Raw genomic sequence first — 20,057 nt, 5'->3', positions numbered from 1 at the left:
GACGGCTAGCGCAGATAGCCCTCGTGTAGCTTTGCGCGAAATTCAAAAACAAACAAACAATGGCTCTGGCCTGCTTTAATCTATAATATTTTACAGAATTTTATTTTATTGTTCTCCTGCTTTTGAATCTTCATCTTGGAACAAAAGTATATTCATGGCTGTATGCAAGATGATTTAATTTCGAAACATATTAGGCCCGGCATGGCCAAGTGGTTAGGGCGCTCAACTCTCAATCTGCGGGTCGCGGGTTCGAATCCCTGTCACACCAAACATGCTCTCCCTTTCAGCTGTGGAGGCGTTATAATGTGACGGTCAATCCCACTATTCGTTGGTAAAAGAGTAGCCCAAGAGTTGGCGGTGGGTGGTGATGACTAGCCGCCTTCCCTCTAGTCTTACACTGCTAAATTAGGGACGGCTAGCGCAGATGACCCTCGTGTAGCTTTGCGCGAAATCCATAACAAACAAACAATCTAAATATATCTCATTTCTTGTTACAAAACTTTTAACTGGTATAATTTTGAATACGGTCCTTACTTAACGCCCTTAGTGGCACAGCGGTATGTCTGCGGAATTGTGCTTAATTACAAACAAACCTTACGTAACATCGTTTCAGGGGTGTTTCACGTCTCTCATGAAACAATACATAAACGTCTAGTGAATACGGGAAAACTCCATAAAGAAGGTGTTTGGGTGCCTCACGAGCTCTCCGATGATCATCGTTTCCAAAGTGTGAACGTTGCTTCGTCTCTTCTGGCGTGTAATGCGTGTTAACCATTTTTGGAGAGAATTGTCATCGGTGATGAAAAATGGATTCTCTATGCGAATAGTAAACGCCAAAAACAATGACTCAGTCCTAGACAAAAACCACTTTCTACCCCAAAACCTGGACTTCATCCGCAGAAAGTGATGCTTTGCATTTGGTGGGACATCAAAGGAGTAATTCATTTCGAACTCCTCAATCCACAGCGAACTGTGAGTGCAGAGATCTAGAGTCAGCAACTGGAACGTTTAAATCAAGTCCTTCATCAGAAACACTCGTCAATCGGAAAAGTGTTCTTCTCCACGGCAATGCACGTCCACATGTGACACGTTTGACGCAACACAAGATTATGGAGTTGGGTTGGGAAGTTCTTCCCCACCCACCATATTCTCCAGATATGGCACCATCAGATTATCATCTTCTTCGTTCGCTACAACACCATCTTAATCGGAAAACGTATGCAAATGTGGAAGGTGTTAAAGAGGACATCGACATGTTTTTTTCCTTCAAAGCAAAGTGATTTCTTTAATCAGGGCATTAACAACCTGATTGTAAGATGGAAAAGCATCATGGATAAGAATGGAAACTATTTCTTTTAATAAATGTTTTGTTTTGATATATAAGTTGTTTGGGTTTTTTCATCTAAAAAAGCGACATTAATTTCTTGACGACCTAATAAATAATATTAATGACATCCAGCATTGGGCTCCTTTTCTATTCACATTTTTAGTTTTTTTGCAAAAACAAATGCAGGTAACCTATCATGTGATTTAATAATCTCATTTCTGTCGTGTATGAAAGAGAAGAATTCGCGATGTGTTTTCAGTTAGAACTTTGAACAACAACACTGTGTATAAAGAGACTCAAACTGATAGTGAAGCATGCCAGGATACCAACAAAGACATTTGAACATTTCCATGATGTGGTGCGCAATAGCTTGGCTAAAAGCTGGTCAAATACAACAAGCCGTTGCAGAGTGTCTACAAAGTCTCACAAAGTGTGGGTAGCAGGATGTGGACTCGCTTTCAGACCACCAGTATTGTTGGTGAGAAAGTTAATATGGGATGTCATTGTCAACAACTTGGCAAGACGACTGCTATTTAACAATATATGCTCGATGCAGCCAGCGAGCCTCAGTTTCTAAGCATAATAATCTACAGTTCAGGATAAAACCTCAAATCAAAAAAGAGGTTTCGTACACTTGGTTTTTATGTCAGACAGCCAATGGTGTACATTCGTAACATCCATAGCCCGTCTTCAGTGGTGTCAAGAATATGTGGATTAGTCAAACAACATGTGGATGTAAATCTTGTTCACAGACTAATTACGTACACTTTACACTTCAGCCGGATACGGAGAGTAGCCAGGACCGGATTCAACTTCAATTTCACGACTGAAAGATAAGCATATAATAATGATGACACATTGGTCTTGGAAGAACCAGTCATGGTGGCCACGCTGATCTTTACGTGTTACGATATGGCATTATGAATGACACACAATATATGGTTGTAGACACAGTTGGTCAGAGCTTTTTTTTCTAATAGATAAGTACGAGCTCCTCCAGCGTGTTCAAATAGTTAGCAACTTCCTAGAAGATGAGGGAATGGCCTGACTAGCACGATAACCGGATTTAATCTAATTGAACATGTATATAATACTCTGGGATGACACCTCGGCAGCCTGTGGATCAATGTAGTAATTCTGATGGTGTAGTGAGCCATATTACCCCACAGTTCATTGATTCACCCATTTTAATCATGTCACGTCCAAGAATATCACACGCCTTATTAAGAAACATTTATTGACCAGTTAGTGTTAAAAGTCTGTAATATCAAATGAGTATTTGTGGACATGGACTCCAATAGCACATATGTGAATATCAAAACACATGACTGGTAACTAAGCGCCTACATTGCATGAAAACTAACTGAGGGATATCATTGATTTTACTCAATAACAGTAGTTGTGCTTTATCATAGCTAGGATTAATTTGGTATGTTTTGAATTTCGCACAAAGCTACACGAGGACTATAATCTCTAGTCGTCTCTAATTTAGCCGTCAAAGACCAGAGGGAAAGCAGCTAGTCATCATCACCGACCGCCAACTCTAGAACTACTCTTTTACAAACGAATAGTGGGTTTGGTTGCAGCATTATAACGCCCCACGGCTAAAAGGACGAAAATGTTTGGTGGGATGGGAATTTGAACCCGCGACCCGCAGATTACGATGTATATAAAAACACTGAAGTTGAGGTTCATATGTTTGATTTTCCTTTTTTTTTAAGAGATTTCAAAAAGTGGTAGTATCGGTTTTTTGATTAACATCAAGCTCAACCAATACACCATTAGATCGGAACTCACTTGTCAAAAAATAACGAAGTTACAAAATAAAATAAATCAATGAAACTCATACTGGTTTAAAGTGCAGTCTTCAGTCTCTTGTATATATATGTATAGACAGTATTTATTCCATTAAGATACTTTTTTTATTGTCATTTAACAATTTAACTCAAACAATATGGAATTTCTGTAAATTGGTACCTGCTAGGATGTAATCACCATATTGCACTTTCTGGTAACATGTGCAATTCTAGTGACACAAAGACGTGCGAGTTAAACAGAATATGTATGAAGATAAGTCGATAATTATATTTAGTTAGTTTTCCATAAAAATTCGCAATATGATTTCCACATATCCAAATAATTGTCCATTATACAGTATACATATCGGTTTTGTTTTTGTAAATCTTACGAGTAAAATTTAATTTTTTTGATCAAAATTAGAATTATTAATTTTATTCTTGAGAAGAACAATTTTAGTGGAAGGACATTAAATAGTTTATCTTCAAAATTTGAATAAATTTTACACACACACACACACATACATATATATATTAATACATAATGAAAACCATTGACGGTTAACCCCCTTTTGTAACGGAACTCAATTCAAATCGTATTAAAAACATTAAAACACATTACAGACTTATTGATGGGCTGTCTGTCTGTCTAGTTATAGATATGTCTTTAAAATCGGTAGGGTGTGGAGTTCGAAAGAAAGAATTATACGAGAACATATATCAACGATGGGCAATCCTTTTGATCCTAAGTCATTAGAGGAATCCCACTCTACAAAATAGCGTGTCACGCGTGAGTGCCTCCATTCGGTAAATGACTATGGTGATTGAAACCAGACATCAACTCTGATTTGATTGAGAAACAAGCCTTTCGAAACATAAACCCGTTGGCAACAAAAGACCAAGAAAGCAAGGGGAAGAGAGGAGCAGAAATACTTTTAAGAAGAACAATCATCGCCATTCTTTTGAATAAGACCCCCATCCCTTTGAAACCCAATTCACCAGACACTAAGGAGCTTATGCATCAATTTGTTTCAGTTAAAAGTTAGTATTTCTGCTTTTAGTCGACGCAAAGAAAAACCATCCTATCTGAATTACTATCTTCGGAAATACCCCCTGCAGCGCTAAACTGCAATTGCTTTCAGCAATTATTATGGAGCGTCTTCGGATCTTTGTACAGTTCTTTGGTAATGTTTTAAAAGCAAGCAGGCTATATGAAGAAAATGCTATGCTTTTAGTCTTACGTAAGATAAGTCTTCCAAATTCCATAGGATAAATCTGTTTTCCATGCGAAAAGATGACAAGCTTTCGCAGAAACCAAGATCTTCCTTATCGTACGTTACTTACAGATGACTGTTCCTTAGTTCAAGAACTGTCATGACCAAGGGATAACTACTGGAACTTTGTACTGATGGAAGCAAAATACACTCAGCTAAAGCCCACCACGTTATTTCCAACATTATTTAGTTCGATCGCTTTAGTAATACACATCAATTAGAGAGATGTGCTCATGCTCGATCTTTTTTTTTCTGCTGTTGTTCTTTGTAATCCCGCTAATTGTTCATTTAACTGGATAGTTGCCTGCAATCCACAAACAGAATAAGCTGTTATTTTACTAATCCCACAGGATAATAGGTAAATCACTCAGACTACCTTAAAAGCATCTTGCTTTTAATATTTCGGTAAATTGTACTGATGTATACACTAACACGAAGATATTGATCTGAAAGAAGAATGAAATAATCTACAATGGGTAACAAATTAATTCAGAATCTACAATAACCCATTTGTCTAGCAGAATTAAATTATGTTGTATCTAGGGAACAAACATATATATAATGTTTGTAAAGACTTACAACACGAATAGAATGTTACCATACATTAAAAGATAAAATGAAAAACTAAAAGTGTAACCTGGTATTGATATATTTAATTATTTCAAGCTTGGACATTAAATTATCTTTCATTATTTACCTTCCCATCTATTCATTTATCTATGTACGGTCTATCTATTTATATTGATAACATCTGTCGTAGGATTGTTGCTTGTCTGTTACACAATAATTAGAAAATGAATAACAACAAAATAACAACGCTTGCTAAATGAAGTTCCTAGACATATTATGGAAACAGGCTACTTTAAGGGCCACAAGCAGTAATTAGGTTTGTTACTTCTTTATTACACAATAATTTGAAAATGAATGGTAATAAAATAATCACGTTTGACACGTGAAAATTTCTAGATATATTAAGGAAATAGGCTACTTGAAGGGTAAGAGCAATAATTGGGTAAAATTACATTTAATAACGGATTTCCAAAATAATTTAAAGAATTTTAAACGTTTTGCCTCAGTTATTAGAACTTCAGAATTCATACTTACAGTCTAATTACTTCACGCGGAATCACTCGGAATGTAAAAGGTGTAAGTCAGCATTGCACCTGAGAGTGATGCTATTCAACGGATAGTTTTCGGTTAAATGAGACAAAAGTTGCAACAAAATCAAACATGAAGTTTTTGCTTTTGCTAGGGTTCCGAGTTAAAAATATATAAACGCAAAAATATTATCTTCTAATTGAATAATAAATGTATAAAGATCACGGTAACAAAGAGTGTTTAAGTGCAAAAACAAACAATAAACATGTTTTTGTTGGATTAAACAGAAATAAAAAGTCAAAATTGTTATTACTGACTTTTACTCAGGAATTACTCCCTCGCAATATACTGCAAGCACGGAGAAACAAAATCAATCCTTAAGGCTAAGTCTGACTTCTTGGGTGGTCTGATATACGTCCAACTTGTGTTGATAAATAATATTTCTTAGATAAATTCCGTTTCCTTTACTTTACCACCCATTATGTCACCATGCAGTTGAACAATTGCCACGAGCAACATACAATCGAAGACCGTTGAACCCCATCGAGGTTGTTATGTTATTCAAACCAAAATAATAACAGCAGAAGCGCTCATGCAGTCACAGAGGAAAACTGCTTTAGTAACTGTCATAAAATAAAATGAACACTTTACTTTTTTTATAAATAAGATGTTCTTTTTAACATCACGTGTTGTTTTTTTTTGTTGGTAAAGAAATCTGAAACCTTAAATCAAACTATCCGAAACCACGCCTTTTGCGTATCTCCGTATTATCTATAATTTGGAGATATGAGATTAAAGATAAGTTGCACTTTTTACTGGCTAATTAAGCTGTCTAAACGTAAAAGACATTTCAGAAAGTAAAATACATATTTCATAACCAATTTTCCCATCATAGTTACATTGATCTATTAAAATTAAAGAATTCATATAAAACAACGAAGATGGCTGCTCCTATGACAGTTATAGAATTGGTTCTCGTTTATTAGGAATAACTTTGATAAGACTGACAAGATAAATAATGTTTTTACAGAATTCAGCTGTATGTTGTGTGAGGTTTTAAGCAAACCATGTTTCGAACATTTCATATATATTTACATTGTCACGCCAGGCTCTAAGATTAAAAGTAACTTAAAAGACACGAGCCTATTAAAGAGCGCATCAATTTTGTCATAGTAAGGGGATAAGAGAAATCATATACATGTGGAATCCTTTTAACAACATATCTTTGATATTTCTTTCACGGCTAAACCAATCCAGTAATTCAGACATTTTCTTTTAATCACCAAGAAGCAAAAAATCACGAAAACAAAACAAAATAGTGTAAGATGTCATCTGTGATTACACACACAAAGTCAAAGAACAGAAGAATAAGAATAAACGTGTTCTTTAACGTGATATTCACAATGTAGGTACTCAAAGCTTGATATTTTCGTTTGTTTCGGATATTCTTGAAAAGCTACACAAGGTCTATCTATGCTAGCTGTCCCTAAGACTAGAGGAAAAACGGATAGACAACAACAACGCCCACCGCTGACTCTTGGCTACTCTAATTGGAATGGCAAGATTTTACGCAAACTCTTACAACGTGTTGAGTGCGATTTTGCGGTTACCGGACGCGATTCATAGACCCTCAGATCCACAATCCGGAATACTAACTATTAGGATAACGTCTAGCTTTCGCAGCTTGAATTTTCAACAAAACTTAAAAATTTTCAAAACAGTTACTATAATTTTTACTATGTCCGTAAAAAAAAAATAACCTAAATTAGAAGAGATCACGATTTCATAAGTAATGCTCTAAATTCTTAACCACAGAGACATATAATCATTCTGCTGTATCTGATAATTTTTTTCAGTCTAAGCAAACCAACATTTTTTTAAAAGGAAACTAAGGTACTTTAGAGATTATGAGTACTATAGCTTGAAATTGTTCAGGAAATAAACCCGATAAAATGTTATTTTTTTCCTCAATTTTTGTTTTAAGATTTGTCCTGATGTTAATTAATTAATACGTAAATATGCACGAACCTGGCGTCTAGAAACCTCGACCTGAGGATCATTACTGCTTCACACGTGCTCTGTTTCAGCTGCACCTGGATTGAGTTAAACTTCCGGTGAATAATCTGGACCATCCGTTCAATCTCCTTGGATGTGATTGGTCGATTCCGGCTTTGCTCTCTGAGAAGGTTCATGACGTGGGCTGTAAACTCACTACACGCCTGAAATACAAAAGATAAGAATTTGTCATAAAACAAGTGATACTGCGACTAAAATCCTCTATACACGTATAATCAACACCAAAATGATCTTCAGTCAGAAATTATAAAACGATAAATACAGGAAGAGAAAGAAATACGAGTGTAGTACCTAACAAGCCCTTATAAGTTTCAAGTTCTAATATTTTAACACCAGCGGTTTCACAGTGTAGTAGACGAACATAGGAGGTTTTATGTGCAAGCTGCAGTAAAGTAAATTAAGGGATTATATGTTCCAAACTGTAGTATATCAATTTAAGGGATTACATGTTCCAAACTACGCATAGTAACTTCGGGGTGATATCTTCCAAACTGTACTATATTAACTTAAGAGGTTATAGGTTCCAAGCTGTAGTATACTAACTTAAGGAGTGATATGTTCCAAGCTGTAGTATAGTAACTTAAGGAGTTATATGTTCCAGTTCGTATAGTATAATAACTTTTCGAAGTATCAAGCACCTTTTTTCATGTGATAATGAAAATACGTTTTCAGTAAGTGGGAGTGTAAAAATGATACGAGTTTTTCAGAAAACGCATATTTGGATAATTGTTGAACGGTGTATTTTTATAGCCTTTGGAAATATTTAATGGAAGGTCTGTTAACTGTAACTAATAAAAACTACAAATATCCAACAGTAAAAAACAAATAAATCTTTACACGTAAATATTTTCAAAACCTTATTCCTATTCCTGTCAGAAATCCTTATTTTCAATAACATTTGTATCATTACTTTGTTTATTGCTGTATATTTATATAAATGCCGTTTGGTCAAAGTGATTGTTTCCAATACTATTCCGATAGGGATTTTTGAGCTAGTAACATCGCATGCAGTACCAAACATTGCTTTTGACTGACGCTAAAAACATTTCACTAAATACAATCAAGAATTAATTAGAACTTATTTATCATCGGAAGATAAAATTCTTTATTTGTCGTTAAGCACAAAGCTACAAAATGGACTATCTGCGCTGTGCCCAACGCAGAGATCGAATCCTGAATGCTCGTTCTTAAGCCTTCAAGCTAGTCGCTCAGTCATCGGGGAGGGAGCTTTGAAGAAAATTTCTCCAATACAATTGTATTATTACCTTTCATAAAACGCCCCCAAAACAATTCAGTTGACTGAGTTAAAAACTGTAGTAATCTCGCGATATATTACACGCTTTCTGTGTTATTCCACTATATTGTTTAAAAACTACAATAGGCCCGGCATGGCCAGGTGGTTAGAGCGCTTGACTCCACTCTGAGGGTCGCAGGTTCGAATTCACGTCCTACCAAACATGCTCGCCCCTTTTAGCCATGGGGGCGTTATAATGCAACGGTCGATCCTATTATTCGTTGGTAAAAGATTAGCCCAAGAGTTGGCGGTGGGTGGTGATGACTAGTTGCCTTCCCTCTAGTCTTTCACTACTAAATTAGGGACGGCTAGCGCAGATAGCTCTCGTGTAACTTTGGTCGAAATAAAAGCCAAAACTACATATTTTACAGTATCTGGATCTGTTAAAACAAATGTTCAGTTTTAAAGGTGCAATTCTGATGAACCACCTTCGAAAGGTACATTATTACCACTATAATATCATATAGAATATTTGATCTACGTTTCTGTGTGAAATTAAATGGCCGGCCTACAGATAAATCAGTAAGAACATATGCTTTAGTACGTTCCTGTAATTTAGTGTCATCAGGTCAGAGGTTGTGATGAAAGGTCAGGAAATGATAATTTAGCTTATAACCTTTATTTTTATAAAGTTATGTAGTTAATTGTTTAGTCCGTCAGACGTTGAAGTACATAGACAAGGAAAAGTCTTCAGGCAACAAGTGTTCTTTATTCTAGATGCCAAAGAATGATCAACAGGGCATTCCAACAGTCAAGAAATAATAATAATAGTTAACCACGGTCTGATATGAACAATTTGTCTTACAGGTGTACCTCAAAAATTTGGTTAGGTTCTCTAGAGTAATTTTCGGCAAAAATATAAAATGTATGAATAGAAGCTGGGTTATATACAACGGAGGTTCCAAAAGTTACCTCAAGTATAATGAAGAATGAGACAGAGGGAAATAATATGATGTAGTGCATACGAATGTATGTTGTATCAATGCTTTTAATATTCATGTACTACGTCATTTCTCTAGCATATTAACAGATCTGTATGCACTAGTGCCCTACGTCATTCCAGTAAATTAAAATATCTAAGTGCACTAATGTACTACGTCATTTTTGTAGTTTTAAAAATCTTTGTGCAACAATGTACTATGACATTTCTGTAGTTTTAAAAAATCTTTGTGCAACAATGTACTATGCCATTTCTGTAGTTTTAAAAATATGTGTGCAACAATGTACTATGCCATTTCTGTAGTATTAAACAATCTTTGTGCAACAATGTACTATGCCATTTCTGTAGTTTTAAGAACTATATGCACTACGTCATTCCTTTAAAATTTTGACGTGTGTGTGTGCACTAATGGACTCAGTAGTTCATGTAAATTTTCAACAGACGCGTAAAGTTTTAAAAGATCTGTTTGCACTAATGTACTACGTCATTTACGTAGTTTTAACAGAACTGTATGCACTAATGTACTACGTTATCTTGTAAAGTTTTAACACATACGTGCACTAATGGAATATGTAGTTCATGTAAAGCTTAACGAGACACGCGTGGGTAGACAATTCCCTCTTTTTAATGACATTGTGGGCTGAAGGTGAATTTCAAATATATAAAATTAACCTGCTGGAAACAAGGGACATAGTTTGACACTTTTTACCGTCTATTTTAGCATCTGAAGTGTGAAATATGCTCCAAAAAAGTATACAAATTTCAAGTGTCAAGCAACAAATTCAAGTTTTCGTTCATCTTTTACCTTGCTGGAATACTAAACCGCAGATATTAATGAAACCCTAATAAAGTAAACTAAAAAGTTTTATAAAAACTTATCAATACATTAAAAGCAACACAGAAATTCTCCTAAACTTCGTTTCAGAAAATACAGCTCTAACAACTTCAAGAAAATATATATATAGATGTTATATTAACCTAATCATCTGCCACATGCTGGGTTTTAGTACATATCCGTCAGACAAGAATCGCTGTTTTTGTTTTAAGCGAAAAGATACAAAATGGGCTGTATCCACCGCAAGGATCGATCGCCGAATTTTAGCATTAAAAGCCCTCAAGTTGATTCACTAAGCAACAGGAGGCTAGGAAATAACATAATATTATATCAATCGTTAGAGATCAACCAGAGTAGTCCCAGGTTCTAGGTTAATACTATTTAGAAGTTGTTAAAGTACTTGAATCCCCCCCTTTAAACCTTAATCGGCTAAACAGCAGCGACTCGCACGAATGTGTGTGTACATACTGCACTTTTAAGCCACACCAAAATGCAATTGAGTAGATGAGTTACGAAACGCGAAGAGCCATAAAAGCTACATAAAACCGTTTGAAGTAACTTTGTTCACTTTTACGAGCAGAGGTCTAAAACAGCGCCCTCAACATCGGTCTTATTTGTCCTCTTGTTGTATGGATTGTAATAAAACCAAGCTGTCCAGAATTTATAGAGCTTAACACACATGTTCTCTCTCTATTGAGGACAGCCGTCTGGTACTTATCTACACACGAGCTAATGTGCTAACAGCGCTAACCGACGATCTTAACAGCACACACTTTATTATTTTGTTAATTATCGGCCACTAAGAACATACACACACAACAATGTCACGATATGATAAGGTACACGCGCTGCTTTATCATAGTTGTTGGTATATAACAGATTTTAGTACGTGAGTTGCTTGAGTCAGTTGTTATGAGGTCTAAATGGCCTACGCTTGTACACAAACACACACACACACACTCGGGCTAAACTAACCTACGATACTTATAAGCGAGAATAGCGACAACGGATAATAATTGTTCCCATAATTATGTGAATTCATCACCATCACTTTAATACGATTATCACACAATATTTTAGAAGTATGCTCCTGCAGAGAAAAACAAGCATGATGGAAGTGACAAGGAGAATAAAATACAAATCTGTGGCTCTAAAAGAAGAAAAATGCTAATTTGAAAAGCAGAAATGGTAATTTGAAATCACAGAAAATCTTCTTTTCAACCTAGTTGACAGATATTACATTAATTTACTTATCTTTCATCCTCGCGTTAATATCTTCTGGATTTTGAAAGGGGGAAAAAAACAAGATTGGAAAAAAAATTGACAGGAATTATACATCGTAAATCGACTTTAGAGATCGAGAGAAAATTTAATCAAAAATCACACACAAACACACGCACAAATTATTTTAAACCAGTTATGCCCTTAAAAAAAAGCACTTTTAAAGAAGAGAAATATCATACGCGTAGAGACCGAAAAGTATAAGCATAGTTCAGTTAATTTACGAAAATTTCGGAGTTTAATAACCTACACGTTTCACAGGGCTATTACGTATTCTTTAACACACGTGATCTCCATCTATACCAGTGTTTTAGCACATCCTGAAGAGCTCTCATTCCATTGACTACCGTGTGTTTTCATATTCCATCTGCTGTATTAACAGCCGGAAAGGATCGCTTTAATTATCCATTCTTATGCTCTGAAGAGACTATAGTTTAATTCAACACATCTCACATGTGTAGGTTAAATTAAATCATTCTATAGGTATAGAAGTCTAGCCTAACGTCTGAATTAGAAAATAGAACATCAAGATAGTTAAATACCACTGAGAGGTATGTCACGACAAAGTCAGATTATCTATATATATATAAAAATATATATATACATACATATATAAAATAGAACATCAAGGTATTTAAATGCCACTGAGAGGTATGTTACACAAACAAAGTCAGACTATCTATATATATAAATATATATACATACATATATAAAATAGAACATCAAGGTATTTAAATGCCACTGAGAGGTATGTTACACAAACAAAGTCAGACTATCTATATATATATATAAATATATATACATACATATATAAAATAGAACATCAAGGTATTTAAGTGCCACTGAGAGGTATGTCAAGACAAAGTCAGATTATCTAGATATATAAATATATATACATACATGCATATATAAAATCCATATGTACAGTGACGTCATACTTTACATTTAACAACCTGTAATCACATTCCGCTGTCTTTGTAAACAGTCATTTAAAATCACATTTGTAAAATGCGCCGACATGCAGAGAGAAATTACAAGGCCTGAGAAAGCAAGAATTCAGTTGCGAAAATGAATAAGATGATAAGAAAACCTAAAAATCGGTTTTGGAAGACTTTGTAATAAATTCTTTCATCTTCTCGGGCGTGGCCACACTAATCAAGTTTCGGAGCATTACAGTAGATCGATCCTCTACTTTAAAATATGTTATGAATTATTCAAATTTCACCTTCTCCTTTCCTTACAAAACTATCAGAACAGGTACACACACACATATATATATATACGAATTTATATCTATACGTATGTGCATAAACACATATAAACACAGACACACAAGAGCAACATGAAGACACATAAACATATATGTATATATAAAGTCACGCGTGGTTAATGGCATTAAGCCGGCTTAAGATTGATGATACCCAAGAGAACAAGAGCTGAAGAATTATGACTGCCTACTTCAACTAGTCCGAGGAGTGATCGTTTTTAATGAGCAAGCTGGCGCGCTAAGGAAAATGGTTGATGATCTTGTAAGAATGTAAAGTAAGAATATGATTAGAGCTCCCGTCACGGATAATTTGAAAAAGGGAGGTAGTTACAGAAAATTACCTGATACTGGGACTATGGTGGCTGGACACGGATAGAATTTCCCATAATTCACCCCCCAGGGGTATCTGGGCGGGGACATATTTAAAAGGGAAGAGATACATTTCATATACTAGCTCTGGCTCATGTTACTATAGCTCTAAGGTACTTTAAATACCACTCGCCTCTTATAACAAGATCTCACTAATCTATTCGTCAATCCACTTGCAACAACCAATCGGTCTCTACAACAGAAATACTCTTACTTCCACGCAGTTCAACACTCCCAACTATAATTTCTCAATCATACCTCTTACTTAATTATTCTATTGAGTGTATGTATAGGTAATTTTGGTGTTAACAGCATGCGATATGTTTTCTGATATAAAAACCAAATATTAATCTAACACTGTAGTTGCACCAATGAAAACAGTCATTAGAGGTAAAACAAGCGACTACTTGAAATTGACTTTCAGTCAGCACCTCAACATATTCTTTTTAGTTTTTGCTGGTCATTACGTCTATCTAAAAGTGGTCAATGACCCTTCCCTATTTGATGATTAAATGAGGTTCTCTACTTGACCACTGCTATTGCAGATATAAGCTCGAGCCACAAGAGAATTATTTCCCTGCGCGTTATTACCGTGGTAGCCTTCGGTAATTACTGATCGCAAGAATTCCGTCCAGAGGGAATTAAAGATAGATAAGATCCGACCCGCCGGAATAGCCCCTGGGATTTCGATTTTTCTGCTATGCTCCGTCAGGCAGAGAAAACATCCTCACGTGTTACTGAAGTTAGTTTTCTGTTTTACAAAATCTCATTTTCCTCTTATTGCATATACATTTATAAAGTTTGTTGTTTTTTGTTTTAGTTTTATTTTTAGACAGTGCAACTACTTATAATAAGATTTTTTTATTTTTTCCCTGAGAAAAACAAACCAGATTTCTGTCCTTAGTTGTGGTTTCAGTAACATACGAATTAATTTGTTTTTGACTACACAAAATGTTTTAAGGCTATGTGGAAGGTAATCATAAATTTAAAACACAGTTTAGTGAATTTAATTACAAAATTAATCGTGTTTAGTAGTATTGAAAGTGCCATCTAGTGTACGAATAATATTTAAGGACAGACAAATAGGAAGACAGATCAACTGCCGAGAATGTTTGTTACCAATCGAGGTAAAAAAAAAACATGGCGTTTGTATACACTAAGAAAAATACAGTGATATAGAAGCATTATTAAATTTCTGTTTACCTAACTTTGTATTACTACAAAAATACATTAGAGATCATTTTAACCGTATACATTTACGTGTGTTTTTGGTTTGGCTTCTGTAGCCACAAAGAATATCAAAGAAGTTTATGGAAATGTTTTGAACGTTCGTAAGTGTCAACGATGACTCAGCAAATTTCGTTCAGGTGACTTTAGCCTTAAAACTGTGATGGCAGAGGCCGACATGTCGGAATTTATATTGATGCTCTGAAGACGCTTGTTGAGTCTAACCCAAGGCAACACACTCGTGAAATGGCCCTGAAATTACAGTTGTTTCCCTTCTTGTATTCAAACAGCATTACATGCCAAATGTGTGTCTCGTCGTGTGCCATCACTATAAGGAATTAGAGTATACTAAACTTTGCACATTATATAGGCTTCACTAACGTGACGTTTAGGCGGTTCGTTTAACTATTATACATGATGTAAGTTTTTTGGGGATGATTAATGAAAGTTTTCCAAAACGCAACATTAATTTCATGACGATCTAATACAAACAATATTATATTTGTGTTAAGTTCCAATACGGTTTTTAGAAACCTAAACGTGGTGCTTAAGACTTGCTGTTTACGTACATATGGAAAATTAACGAGTTTTATGTATTGAAAGAAAATAGGAAAACGTACAGAAATTACATGAATATGTAGCAGCTATGAGAGCCAGAAGGCAGACATGGTATTTAAAAACACTGAACCTACAGGGAGCCAAACCTATAGGCTGCCTTACACGATATAAAATTTAAAGTTAGAAACGATAAGCACTAGATGTTCACGCAAAAGAAATGGAAAAATATTATAAGTAATACTAATTTTTAGTATTGATATAATTACTACCGATAGTCTAAGTATTACTTTTTACTCTCATTAGTGAAAGTTGCACTCTGTATTCTATAATGGTGCACCTACTCAACTCTTAAAACATTGTAATACCGAATTTATGCTTTATAATCATCCAGCCAAGTATGAAGTTTAATATGAATACTTAAGCGACATGTGGCGAACCGAATCAGTTTCTTTCTGTTACAATACTGTGCAATACAACTATGCATGATTTCATTTTTTTTTCTCGCTAGATCAGTATTGATGAAGTACATATTTTTAGCGTCAATCCAGTTATCTAAAACTTAGATCAAATTCTCAAACGAATCATTTGTTAAAAGTGTTTTGACAAGCTGAAAACAAGAAAGACCAGTTTACTATAATAATAGTAAATACCCTGAAATGTCATTTGATATTAAAATAATGATTCGGAAATACTGATTTTTACATAAACAGGCGCATTGGAAACAGTTCAAAACGAAAATTCAATTAGGTTTGATTAGTTTAAATTAATTGTGTTACTTAAGGGAGGGTGTTACTGTATGGTAATGAAAATAAATTAACAACACTAGCGTCACAAATAGACTTATGACGTCACTGGATTTGGAATTATATTTAGTTCCATAGCTAGTTTCCCACAAAGGGTGGGGTTCTCGCTGATGCTTCAACGTTTGTTTGTAAAGAAAGAAAATATTTCTTAATTCAGTGTTAGTAAAAAGATTAAAAGTATAATTATTTTTGATTTATTGCTTCAAATTAAGAGTGACTTTAAATAGCTTTTCATTACTGTATTTTTAGTGATACTAAATGTGATTTTAATCATTTAATATTTTACAATATATTAAAATAAGCTATAGTGGTGTAGCTATATGTTCACATACTTATATGACTAAGTATATCAGGGCCGTAGTACTTTTTGTATTGGCGAAGGAGTTCCCAATTCATAACATTAAAACATTTTTCAGTTATTTTGTCTAAGCATCATAATATCAATCATATTTAAATATAACCAAGAAGATGAGACGCATATGTTATACTTTACCTTTTGACAAAAACAATACATTTAAACGATTATTATAATATACAAATAAGTTTGAGTACTTAGAATACACACACACACACACACACACACATATATATATATATATTATTATTATTATTTTAAAATAATACCATTATCTAGATTTGGTAAAAAAATGCATTAGAATACATTTTACAGATGACCTCCGAGTAGTTTTTTTTTTCTTTTTTTCAAAAGATAACTCTTGCAAAAAAAACATTATTCGTGACCCATAACATAGTCAGTAGTAGCTTGGTTTTATAAATGAACACAAGTTCTTAATGTCTTATTTCAGTATGATGAAATTTAATGCATATTATTATATGTGTTTAGACCATCCAAATGTAATGCTACCATATATCATATTTCTTGCCCTCCAGTGGCACAGTGGTATGTCTGCAGACTTACAACGCTAGAAACCGGGTTTTGATACCCGTGTTGGGGCGAGCACAGATAGCCCATTGTGTAGCTTTGAGCTTAACTTTAAACAAAGAAACAAAATAATATTTCTTTCACTTTAAAATACCGACACAGTAATAATGATGTTTTTATTATATGTTTTATATAGTCTGTTGTTTAGAGCTTATTGGGGGAACGTGCCCCTGCCCACTCCTACATCCCTGTATATTTATGTATGTAGGCAATTTAACAACTATAGTTTACATGACTTCAGCTGCAGTGGTTTTTGCCTTCACATTGGCTGATATGTTACACACAGAGCAATAAGATACTTGCTGCTAAAAATACATTTTCCTAGTATAGTTTCTAAAATTTAAAACAACTACTTCCGAGAAATTACACAGCAGAGTGTTTTAAAATTGGTCTGTCGTTTAAACTTCAAATGATAACATAACTTAATATATATTTGCATTTTATCCGATATTCAGATCTGCATACTTATCTTATGTAATCTTAATGATGTATTATCATAAAATGTAAGCGAGGCTTAGGCAATAAGTTACGAAAACTGAATATTTCTTTATTATGGTATAAGTAATTATCCATTCAACAAAACAAATAAAAGATACTTTGTCTTTTGAAATATACATCCGTTATTTACAAGAACTAATTTTTTATAGAGTTATTTTGATTTCCACAAAAAGTTATATAACACTGGACTTGGCGAAAGAAGAAGCCTTTTAGGGTTTGGTTTGGTTGCTGTTAAGCGCGAATCTACACAAAGGGCTATCTGTGTTCCGCCTACCACGGGTATTGAAACGTAGTTTTAGCATTGTAAGCCTGTAAGCTTACGACTGAGCCACTGGTAACGGGGGCATCTTTTAAAGTTAAAATCTACAAGTTTAATGTGATATTACAGACATTGTTAAATTTGTTCATAACAAATAGAAACCAGCATTCTATTGAAAGATGATGCATGTTTTAAAAAGTGAAGAAATAGAGATTGTCGCTTTTGTATAGAAAAATAAAAGGTTCTTGAATGGAGTTTCAGTATACTAAGGAATTTCCATTCTTGTGAGTTGTGTGGCCATTTACACATTTTTATATATAAATGCTTAGTAGAGATCTCTTTCCAGGTCCATATAGGACCATAACTACCCAAATCTCTCCCACAAGAACAAAAAGTATACCGGAGCTGAGCCTTAAGTGTCTCTTTGTTCAGCATTGAGATCAATACCATAATTGAACAACTTCCTGCTACAGTTGCAAACAGCTTCTGGTTTAAATTATTTAGATTTCCTGTCAGTCGTTGAATGTGAAGATCGTTAAGTCACGGCTTCAAAGTGCCTTCAAGAAACTGTTTCTGCATTTTTACCATCAACAGAGACTTCATCCTGACCCTAAGCCCCATCTGGGTAGTGCACAAATTCCTGTGGTGGCTAATAGAAAGCTCTTGGAACTTATCCTTTACTGATTGTCTTTTATTCATAACCTAAAGCAGCTTAAAGTAAAGTGTACACGAACCCTAAATATCCCTAAATGTGTTTTTTTTTGGAAGTAGATGTTTTATGACAAGATTTATCATGTCCTCATTTGATTTATGCTGGTATATAGGCCATTGGTTTACACTTTGGCCAGGGACTCTGGATTGACTATGATGAACCCTATGTATCATAAGGGGCTTCATCTAATCACAGAGTTGGCCTTCGTATCCAGGCAAAGTTGAATGAGGTGAGTATGACATTGTTGAAATAGAGTATCAAATCATCCCTTCAGGTCTTATTAATTTCCTCCATTGCAAACTTTCATTCAGTCATCAGAAGTTGAATACTCCTGATTGGAATTAGTAATTTCTCTTTAATCAACACCTCTTGAGCCATTCTTGTATAAGAGTTTTTATGAATGGTGTAAAATCAGGTAACTTTGGGGGCTCTATCTTTCTTTTCTGCAACTCTGTTGTTGCTCATAGGATCCACTTTACAGGTTCTGTCTTCACAGCTGAACTGTATAAAATTTCTATCGTGTCCTGGATTACATATAAGCTAATTGGTACAGAAACAATCTGGCTATCGCTACAGCTAACTTAACGACCTAACAACTTCATATACTTATTCTGTATATGGAGAACAAGTCTGCCATCACGGTAAGGCTTTATGCCATTTGACAGACTGTTTGGGATGAGCAACATCTGAATAAGTTTTTCTAAATACTAATCTACAATCGCTGATTGGTAGCCTAGTTTGCATAGTAATCAAAGGGAAGAATTTGTCCTCATAAGGTTCCGTATTGGTCATTTTTGTATTGCACATTATTTTCTCTTGAAATGGAATGACTCGACAATGCGTGAACAGTGTGACAATCAAGTCACAAATCCTCACATATTTCTTCCATGCCTTTGCTATGGTATTCAGTGATGTCCCCATTTAGACATTTTTAATATAACATAATGTTATGGGACCTACTGGTCTTCTAAACTAAACTAAAACTATTAATAAATAAATTTCAAAATCTTAAAGCCATCTCTTATCATTCATATACTTGTCAAGCTTTCTCTTAAACTCAATTACATTTACTGCCTCCACAACATCCGAAAGCAACCCATTCCAAAGGCCTACCACCCTGTTAGAAAAACAAAACTGTCTTAGCTGAAGATGAGTCATACCCTGCCAAAATTTATATTTGTGTCCCCTAGTCCTATTATTTTTACTGTTAACTATGTAAAAATATAATACATCAACACTATCAATTCCCTTTACAATCTTAAACATCTCAATCAGATCCTCTCTTTCAAAAGAAAACAAGTTGAGAGATTTCAACCTCTCTCGAATGACAATCCCTCAATCTCAGACACCATTCTAGTAACCCTTCTCTGATCCCTTTTTTACAATTCAATGCCCTTCCTAAGGTAAGGAGCCCAAGACTGAAAATAATACTCCAAATGTGGCCTAACCTGTGACCTATACAATGAAATTATAACCTCTTTAGACTTGTATTTAATTTTT

General features: G+C 34.6%; 1 protein-coding gene across 3 annotated transcripts in view; it reads right to left on the bottom strand.

The window, feature by feature from the left end:
- The window catches only part of LOC106468114 (pre-B-cell leukemia transcription factor 1-like), a 214,829-nt gene that overhangs the window by 26,657 nt on the left and 168,115 nt on the right, over positions 1-20,057 (bottom strand). For all 3 annotated transcript variants that reach the window (XM_022397031.1, XM_022397024.1, XM_013928529.2), the window contains exon 4: positions 7,524-7,714. In XM_022397031.1, coding sequence (XP_022252739.1) covers positions 7,524-7,714 — 191 coding nt within the window. The remainder of the gene's footprint in view (positions 1-7,523; positions 7,715-20,057) is intronic.

The sequence above is a fragment of the Limulus polyphemus genome, unplaced genomic scaffold (assembly GCF_000517525.1).
Source record: "Limulus polyphemus unplaced genomic scaffold, Limulus_polyphemus-2.1.2 Scaffold85, whole genome shotgun sequence".
Taxonomy (NCBI): Eukaryota; Metazoa; Arthropoda; class Merostomata; order Xiphosura; family Limulidae; genus Limulus; species Limulus polyphemus.
The sequence above is the reverse complement of the archived record's forward strand: the minus strand, read 5'-3'. Positions and strand labels throughout refer to the sequence as shown.